Genomic DNA, 10,581 nt, shown 5'->3' with positions numbered 1-10,581 from the left:
AAATCTAAATCATTGCTCTCCGTTCTAATCTCATTTTTCCATCTCTCTTTTTCTCATAAATGTGCTAATAATACATGAGAAAAAAAAAATTTATTCCGTTAAAATCAATGATTATAGTGAAAATTGTATCTATTCTCTTTGAGTGTATTATTGATGCATTGTTTTTTGCGCAATTTAATTTTCTCTTCATTAATTCTTTCTAATCATTAATTTCTCTTTCGTTTTGTTTATGCAATTAATTCGTCAATGCCATTTTTGGATGTAATTTATACTTAATGATCTAAAAAATTTCAGTATATGGCACCAAAATTGGAACAATTAGGCCCATGTACTTCAAATGGTAATCAAAATAATGAATGTACGGATGATACATCAGCTGCACAAATTTTGCCAGGTATTTTATACGAACCAAACAGTTTTCATCACTATATACCAACACTTTATCTTGGTAAGGTAAGTTAAATTTTTTCTTTCATACCATTAAAATTAAATGATACTTTTATAATATTTGTTAAAAAAAAAAAGAGTGAGAATCCTTCTCTACCTTATTTATAGTATAAAAAAAAAAAGTGAGTGCTTTATCTATTTAATTTACTACTATTATAATTATAATCTATTATTTTAATTTTTGTATTCTAAGAAATATAATTAGCAAACATTTTATCCATTACTTGCTATTCGTTTCTCTTTTTTTAAAAAACAAATCTTTCTTTTTTTTTTTTTTTTTTTTTTTTTATAATTATGCTACCATTTTGTTTTTAACTTTACTATTATTAGTTGAATCATTCGATAGAATGCAAAATTTGAATTTTATAAATGAAAACTTGCAAACGATGATGATTTGCACTATTTTGAGGGAGGTTTTGCGCGTTGTTATGCAGCAAAGGATTCATCAACTAAGATGGAAGTAGCACTAAAAATTGTTCCGAAAAGTCGTCTCACTAAGCATTCAAAACTGGAAAAGATGCGCAAAGAGATAGTAATCCATAAGTCATTGAACCATCCAAATGTGGTCAAATTTTTGAGTTTTTTCGAAGATAACATCAACGTCTATATGGTGCTTGAACTTTGTCACAACGGAACTCTCCTTTGTCGCATTCAAAATGCACCTGGTTTGTTGCCCTCTTTGATTTTTTCTTTTTTTTTTTTTTTTTTCTTTATAAAAGCAATAGAGAAAACTATTATTTCATATCATTTCATCCTGTATTTTGGAGTTAGTCAAACGATTTGATCTGAAATTCTAGCACATTCTAAACATTATTGAGTATTCACTTATTTTCATTATGATTTGAAAAAAGTTAAAGCAATGAGATGACCTAAAGAAACTGTTGTTATTAGTAGTCCAAATATTTGATCTCTGTAATTAATCATAGTACCGAGACGAAAGGAAAGAAATGCATCTTAATTGGAGAATAGATTTTTTTTGTGGAATTTTGAGATTCTGCAATCAAAGTTTGTTAGCTATAAAAGTTTTTTAATCTTCTTAGAATAATGTCATTAATAACATAAAATCGAAAAGTCATCGACAGTTGAGCTGTGCTGTCCAATTAATCTCACTTATTCAAACAAGGTAAACACATTTGCTCCTTACATCCTTTCTCGTTTTTCTTTTCCTCGTGTTTCTCATCTATATTTCATCGTTCTAGGAGGGCAATTGAGGGATAACAGTGCCCGATCGTATTTATTGCAAATTGTTGACGCTGTCACATATTTACATGAAGAAATTGGCATTTTACATCGTGATCTGAAGCCTGGCAATATTCTCCTTTGCAGTAATGATCAGGTAATTTATCATTTTACTAGTTTTTAATTTAAACATTTTTCGGATGTCATGTACTGAAAAAACCTTGCTTAGCTATTTCATCTACATTTTATGTCAAGTTTGATTCATGAACCGATTGTTTAAGGAAATGAACTTGTCTGTTCTGAAAGTCTCATTTTTTTTTTTTTCGAAGTTTTATTAGGAAGTTGGTTTGAGTTATTGGATCATAAATCTGCTTTTTCTCTTCTTCCTTCCCTGATGAAATTTCTTGCTTGTCCAAAAACTCAGTTTGGTTTCAGAAATTTAAATTACAGGTCAAATTGGCAGATTTTGGTTTGGCATTGAAATTAGATGATTTACCTTATTCCTCGATGAATGTTTGCGGGACACCAAATTATCTTTCACCTCAGGTATGCATCTGTTTTTTTTTTTTTATTTTAAAAGTATTGGCTTCTTTCTTTCGTTCCCTTTCTTTTGCAACATCTTTTGAAACTAATCAATGATATCATTTTTTATATGAGAATTTCTCCTCTATTCCATTCATTATCTTTTCTATACGAAGTTTGTTATCAATTTCTTCCTGTTTCTTATGTCACTTATCAGTTCCGCATTTTAAGAACAGTAAACGAACCTGAATTTTCTTTTTTTTTTTCTAATTTCAACAATGTCATCAAACATTTCCGGTAATTTTTTGTTTTTTTTTTTTTTCGATAGCATTACTATTTCTGGTCAACTTTGTGATCATGATTATTAAAGAGATGAGTGAGTTCATATTTCATACTTAAATCTCCAAATTAATGGATAATCTTCAGGACCATATCATCTCTATTAATGGTCAATATCATTATCATTAAGATGCGTTTTGTTCATTTGACGTTTAATGATCTTTTTAGTGAGACTTAAATTTATTGAAAATTCCATCAAATTAAAAAAAAAAAAAATCTGAGAAAAAAGATGAGATGAATGAAAAATATAAATTTTTCAGGTACTTAAACAAGAAGGCCATTCAAAAGAATCAGAAGCGTGGTCCATTGGTTGTATACTGTATTGCATGTTGGTCGGTAAACCGCCATTTGAGGCTGATACATTAGAAAAAACTTATGTCAAAATAGCATCCGGCGACTATTCTTTTCCGCTTAAACCGAAAATTTGCATTTGTGCCGAAGATCTCATTTCGAAGTAAATGATATACTGATATATATAGAGAGAGAGAGAGAAAGATACAGAGACAGTTTTCTTACTTATTGATATTTGCTTCGGTTTATATTTTTTTCGATAATTATTAGAGATTATTCAGATTATTGAATGATATTAGTGAAAAGTAAAAAAAAAAATCATTGAATCTTCTTGAAAAATCATCAAATGATTATCTTTTTTTTTTTTTCACTTTTCAGGTTGCTTACGTTAGATGCAATGGCTCGAATGAAAGTAACTGCTATCAAATCTCATCCATACTTTGGCAACAGAGATATTGCGGGGTTAGTTTGCTAACTTTAAAATTTGCATTAAAATTGACGGCGATAATTGGTGTAAGCTTTAATGTACTTTTCAATCGATGCCAAACTATCTTTTATCCGACTTTAAACAGCTGCTAGAAGAGAAAAGAGACTGGTTTTTGTTTCTATAAATTTTTTCTAAATGAAGCAAAATATGAATTTTGACTGGCAAAAAAGTCATATGTGATAGAAATAACACAAATAAGCGCTTAAAATGTTCTTGCATTAAAAGATAGCTAATTTTCTATTGAACGACTTTTATCTGCTACAATAAGATAGTTCAGGTTTTTCGGTTGGCAGTGGTCACTCGAATGCTTTTAATGTTAATAAAGAATATTTTAGAAAAAATGAACCATACTCAGCAAAAACGAAAGAGAATAACATATTTCAATTGTCTAAGAAAAATTTTAATCAAGTATGTTGCTACATGTTTTTGTTCTTTCCGATAGTTCCTAATTTTTCTAGCATAAATACTTTTGTATAAGACTATTAAAAGTAATTATGACTTTTCTCTAATAAGTCCTCATTTTGCAATTCTTATTTTGCCAATGGAATTCTTGATTTTTTCATTTTGTATTGAGAAATTGCAGGGATTTGGAGGAGGTTGCAGCATTGGTGATTCTGGAATTGGCTCCGAAGGATGCTTAAATGCTCGGTCACCACGATCGGTTTCTGATTGTAAAGTTTTGTACAAGCAATTGCTACTTGGCTATTACACTGGTATTATTATACTTATTGTCTAAGTACCACTGTGTATTTTTTTTTTCTTTTTTTGTTTTATACAAGTTATATGAAAAAAGTGATTAACATCATTTTTTAAAATTCTTTTACTTATACATATATGTCAGACTTAATTTTTCATATGCTCATAATAAATGTTGATATTCGACAAGAACTAATTTTTTCGACTATAATTAATTTTGTTTTAGTATCCGATGAAGTGTCTCATTTGCTAGATTTTCAATTGAATATGGTAAGCAAATGGATGGATTATACTAATAAATACGGTTTTAGTTGTACTCTCAGCGATGGTACTTATTGTACTCTTTTTATCGATAATTCTTCTCTTTCACGCAGGCATTTTTTTTTTTTACATTCTTATGACTAAAAGAATTCCATTAGTAATAAATCAAGTATAATCATTAAGATTTGATCATTCATATATTCATTAAGATAAGATCATTTCATATCATTTTTCACCAAACATCAGTATGAATATTGTGATAAAGATAGCTATATCTTAATGAATTCATTTGTTTTAATTTTTTCAGTTTTCAATTTTTTTTTTCTTTTAGGCGTGCTGCAGAAAATGAAGCTGGGCGTTATTTGATGATAAGTGATACAGGTCAGGATCCTTGGTCTTTTTTTGAATGGACTACTTTGCATACTATCAATAATGAACGACTGAAAAAAAAAATCCGTATTGTGGAACTTTTTAGGTTGCATTATTGTCATTTTTTTTTTCTTTTAGATAAATTTGTTGTGGAAATTTGTTAGAATAATACTAGTGAGGAAAAAAAATTGCCTTATCATATCAGAGGATTCAATATATTCATATCAAAAAGTATATTTCCCTCAATTAGTATTGATTTCATTCCATCTACATTTTATATTCTTATCACTTATCACTTGTTATGTTTCCATTCTTCTACTGATGAATCAGATGTTGATCAGTTTATCCTAACTTCGATATTTTCATTTTTTTTTTTTTTTATCACTTACAGTGATTATATGGATAAGGAGCTTCAGCCAGTATATGAACATAGCAATATTCGGCAACAGTTAGATGCTTTAGTTTATCAAAAACGACATGGTGGAGTGCTAGTGATGTTTCTTGCTTTAGGAACAATTCAGGTAAATTTTACAAATTACTTTTACACTGTTTATCGAAGTTTTATTAACTCTAAGATTAATTTGACATATGTAAGTAATACATAAACTAATTCTCTTTACTAAGCTACTTCTACTTCTATTTAGGAATAAACGAAGACTTATATAGTTTTTTTTTTTTTATTTGTGATAGAATTTTTTTTTCATGAAAGTGAATTTTCTTCCTAATTTTTCAAAAAAAATCTTAGTATTCATTTTTTTTTTCTTTTTTTTTAGCTTAATCATAAAAGCAAAGTAAGCTTATTAGATAAACATAACATTGATCATATTGATGATATACATTCGCATTTTACTATTTGTTCACAGTTAGAAAAATATAAGTTCTAACATTTTATTGTACTTTTTTCTTTTTTTCTATTATAATGTAAAAATAATAATTCATTTTTTTTTTTTTTCTAGATTAATTTTTTGGAATCACATGAAAAACTAGTCATTAATCGAGATGAGCATGGCCGTTTATTGCTTACGGTGATCGAACAATGTGTTGATTTTCATACATATCAGCTGCTTCCTTACGCCTCAACATCAAATCGCACAAACTGTCAAAAAGTTCAGCAACTGCTTAATAAAGCTTTTCGACTTTTGGAAGGCGAGAAAGCATTGTTGCAAGGATCTTACTGTGCTACCCAGTGTTAGCTTCAATTTTCTGAAACTATAACCGAGATTGATCTTTAGTGATAATCTCCCTGAATCTTTTCGAGATTGATCTTTAGTGATAATCTCCGTGAATCTTTTCGCTAGAAATATAGATGCAGTAATCGGAAACGAGTCTCTCTCTCTCTCTGTCTTATATACATATACCTTTCTCTGTCAAGCGTTTTCCATTTTCTGTTTTCACCTTTCAGTTCATTCTCGACTATTTTTGATTGCATCAGTAAGTGTTTTTCTTTGCTAAGGGATGGATTTACTACTGCTATCACGACCAAGAAAATTTTGTAGGATTTCCGGTGTTATTCAAGTTCGAAGTTTACAATTTCTCGCTTTATTATCACACTTTAATGTTAAGCCAAACATTAAGTTAAACTTCACTCATTTGTAGTTCTAAAGCACATTCAATTTTTGACCTTCCCTTTTGTGTTTACTTTTGTCCCTGCATATTCCTTTTTTTTTTTTTCTGGAATCATATTTTAGCATTATTTTATTGTACGAAAATTATTCCCTCTTTACAATAGATTCTTATTGTTTACCTTCCATTCTTTGTTATTATTTTGACTAGAATTATTGATTTCTTTCTTTAAATTTTTATGCAATCATGCATGCACAAATAGCTGCCATTCGAGATTTTGGACAATGTTTGATGAACGAGAATGACCGACGAATCGCAAAAGCTGAATCAACTTTTCTTGTTTTCTATTTTCCTCTGCGATTTTTGTTTTTTGTCGTTTTTCATGAATTTATTCAATTTCTTATTTTCATTCCATCCATTTTATATCACTATTCATTTCTATCCTTCTAATGACATTCCGATGTTTCCGTGTATCTTTTCTGTTCAGGGATTTTTCATAGATGTAAATATTGACTTAGTAGATGAGGTAATTTTAATATTTGAGAGATTTAAAAATAAAAAAGAAAAAAAAATGAGTGACAAGAACTGATTGAAATAAAATAACATTGAAAAGAACAGTTTTTTTTTTTTGGTTTCATAGCTATCCCGTGACCTTTATTCTCGATAAAGGTATACGGTATACACTGCAATAGAATCTTTTATAACTTCTTATCCCTTATTCCAAGCATCATTTCATATACGTGTATGACATTTGGTTACATACGTGGACTGCCTTCACTTTTTTTTTTTTTTTTGTGTTATTTTAACGTCTAACATAGATTTCTTTGTTTCTTCTGTTTTCATTTTTTTCAATTTTTTTTTTTTTTTGTTCTCATTTGTCTATTTTTTTTTCTTTTTTTTTTTGGTATTTAGTTTGGTTTATTCTGACGAATAAAAATACAGTTAAAATTCTTGGTATTATTACATATAAACAAATGCAAAGGCTTGAATAATATACATTTGTGACAGTCATTGAATATAGGAAATGTCGGTGACAATTATTAATCGTTTCATTTACAAAATAGCAAGCTTTGAAATTTTTTTTATGAATGAATGAATAATGAGATGATAAGATTTTAGGTTGAACAATGAATGAACTGATAAAGTCAATTTTAGCATATATGACAGGTCAATTTAGCATCTGTGACAGGTCAACTTTAGCATCTATGACAGGTCAACTTTAGCATCTATGACAGGTCAACTTTAGCATCTATGACAGGTCAACTTTAGCATCTATGACAGGTCAACTTTAGCATCTATGACAGGTCAACATTAGTATCTGTGACAGGTCAATTTAGCATCTATGACAGGTCAACATTAGCATCTGTGACAGGTCAATTTAGCATCTGTGACAGGTCAACTTTAGCATCTATGATAGGTCAATTTAGCATCTATAACTTTGCACCTATCAATGAATGATGTTAGATGCCTTTTTAAATGTTTTTTTAATTTGACATTATGACATATGGAATAGGTAAGTTTTGACATATATATATATATATGCATTTTAAATTAACCTAAATTCTATATTGATATCACTGATAGCTTAGCTAAAAAGTTGAAAATTTTATTTTCAGATGAATAATTAATGAATTTTATAATTTTACATTACTTTTAATTTAGTGTTATACAACTATTAATGTTATATAATATCAATAGCATCTTATTGTATAAATTTTATTTAGGTATTAAATAAATTAATGCATTTATACCTGAAAACATTTTAATAATTCAATTATTATTCTCAATTATTCTATCTTAAATTTCGAATTTTTCAATCAATTTCAAGCAGATAGCAAAGATTGCTCGAATTTCTAATTCTTTTATTTTATCATATCTAAGAATTAGTAAAGTAGTATTGTAATATTATGATATTGTAACGGAAATTTTGATAAGATAAAACTTCTTTCATTTAAATTTGATCCAAACAACCTAATATATTGTACCATTTTTTTTTTTTATTTTTTAAACGAGAAATTCTGCATAACAGAACTAATAATAAAAGTATTAAAAAGTAAAGTAATACTGAAAATAAAACTAATAATAAAAGTTATTAAAAAGTAAAGTATTACTATTATCTAGTATGAAAACAGAACTGATAATAAAAGTATTGAAAAGTAGAGTATTATTTAGAACTGATAATAAAAGTATTAAAAAGTAAAGTATTACTATTATCTAATATGAAAACAGAACTGATAATAAAAGTATTGAAAAGTGAAGTATTACTATTATCTTCTTCTTATTTATTGAAAAAAAAAATCGCAAATAACATTTGAATGTTTAATATACTTTTAGTCTAATAAACACAATTTTTATAGATCATTTGTTGAGAGTTGCTGCTATCATTGTTAATCGAAACAAATTTTATAGTAAATATAAATAAATTTACAATAGTGAGATTATTATTTGTTGTTGTATAAAATATTAGTATAATTATGATGCACAATAAATAATACATTGTTTACTATTTACAAAATGAAAATAAAATAAAATGGTAGGAAAAAAAAAAAAAAAGAAAGACAGACAGTATCAATACAAATTCTATGCAATTATTATAATTAATTAATTAGTTGATAACTATTGATAATAATAAAATTACTGATAATAGTTAATGCTACTAGAATTGGAAATGATAATAGAATGATAATAGCAAAAGGTTTATTTAGTTTTAAAAAACTTTAAGCTATATGATTGATTTCAGAGTTTATCAAAAAAAAAAAAAGAAGAAAAAAAACTTCGAAATAATTAACATCAAATAAATCATACAAATATTTGAAATTAAAAAAAAATACTACTGGTAAAAGCAACAATTTTTATAACTTTATTAAAATTTAAAAATTATTTCATATACAGTATTAAACAATGAAAACTTTTAGATATTAAACAAATAATTGAAATCATTTTTTTTTTTTTTTTTTTTAAACTTTTACTTCATCAAAATAAATACTTTATACCAATTTTTGTTGTGCTATTTTTGCAAATTTTATAAAAATATATCAGAAAGGATTTTTATGATAAAAAAAAAAAAAAAAACATAGCAATATTGATTAATTGAAATAAAAAAAAAAGTTTGGTAAAAATACTAATTTAAATATTTGAAATTTCAAAAAATCCGTTTTTTTTTCTTTCAAATATTTAATTTTACTTTCATTAATTTACTTTACAAATTTTCTGCACAAGATCAATCCTATAAGTTTTTCTTTACTTTACTTTACTTTACTTTACTTTACTTTACTTTACTTTATGATTATTGAAAGGAAGATATGTTAAAATTTAAAATAAATTGTTTCATGAATTTAAACTATGACATATTTGACTTAATGATGTCACATCAAGCAAATTAATAAAACTGTCTGTTGACATATATGTCACGTGTTTAGCTTCTATCTCATATGACATTTTCAAAATTTTTTAAAAAAAAAGAAAAAGGAAAGAGAAAAAAAAAAAATCTTTCTATCAGATTTCAAATAATTCTGTTAAAAAAATCAGTTTAAATTTACATTTTATATCCCTTCCTAAACTTTGTCAATAATTTATTTTTTAAATTTTTTGAGAAAAAAAAAAAAACCTTTTGACATGCTCTATTTTTTGTAAAATTTTAAAAAATTAACTTTTAAAGTAAGTTAAAAAAGGAAATTTGATATTAATATTTAACACATTTTTAAGAGAAAAAATTTTTCAGGAAGAGGTATAAGTAATAATTACAAATAATTGAAGGATAAAAATTTTTTAATATATAAATAGAATCTTATAATTGATCATTTCAAAAAAAAGAAAAATAGATGCAATTTGTAAAATAAAAAAGCAAAAAAATGAAAGGGTTAGAGGGAGAGAGAGAGAAAGAGAGAGAAAATGAAAAATAAAAAAGTTTTATTATCACAAAAACTTAAAGTGTATGAGAAGAGGAAAATAGGAATTTTTAACACAAATAATTTAACAGTTTGAACCCGAAATTTTCAAAACAATAATTTTTATTATTTTAATAAATGAATAATAAAATAATTAATTTTTCATAGTTATTTTAACAAATTTAGTGTGCAATATTAATTGATTTCTGCACAAATAAATAAATAAATTTTGTTTTTAAAGTTTAAAAAAAAAAATCAACCAACTATTCTATATATTATTTTATAAATGAAATTTTTCCGAAAATAATGAATGCATTATTAAAAAAAAAAAAATCGAATATGATTAATCGATTTGACACTAAAATATTTATATTTACAATTTCTACATGAATTATTGAAAATAGAATATTATTTTAGCATTTCCGGAAACACATTAAAACCAAAGAATTGTTGATTCTTTGAAAAGATGAAGAAGAAGAATTGTTCCGGAAGCGTTGTACCGGAAAAAAAAAAGACGATTACAAAAAGCTAAATCGAATT

General features: G+C 26.1%; 1 protein-coding gene across 1 annotated transcript; it reads left to right on the top strand.

The window, feature by feature from the left end:
* Positions 1–297: 297 nt before the first annotated feature.
* Positions 298–5,784, top strand: Bm8857 (Protein kinase domain containing protein; the record flags this gene model as incomplete). The annotated part of the gene is made up of 12 exons (XM_043078087.1): positions 298–453; positions 857–1,112; positions 1,647–1,783; positions 2,077–2,172; positions 2,748–2,941; positions 3,157–3,240; positions 3,601–3,673; positions 3,849–3,978; positions 4,188–4,335; positions 4,554–4,697; positions 4,983–5,112; positions 5,548–5,784. 12 exons carry the CDS (start codon positions 298–300, stop codon positions 5,782–5,784), a joined length of 1,785 nt encoding a protein of 594 aa, XP_042934021.1.
* Positions 5,785–10,581: the final 4,797 nt, after the last annotated feature.

The sequence above is a fragment of the Brugia malayi genome, assembly GCF_000002995.4.
Source record: "Brugia malayi strain FR3 genome assembly, contig: Bm_v4_Chr2_contig_001, whole genome shotgun sequence".
Classification (NCBI taxonomy): Eukaryota; Metazoa; Nematoda; class Chromadorea; order Rhabditida; family Onchocercidae; genus Brugia; species Brugia malayi.
The sequence above is the reverse complement of the archived record's forward strand: the minus strand, read 5'-3'. Positions and strand labels throughout refer to the sequence as shown.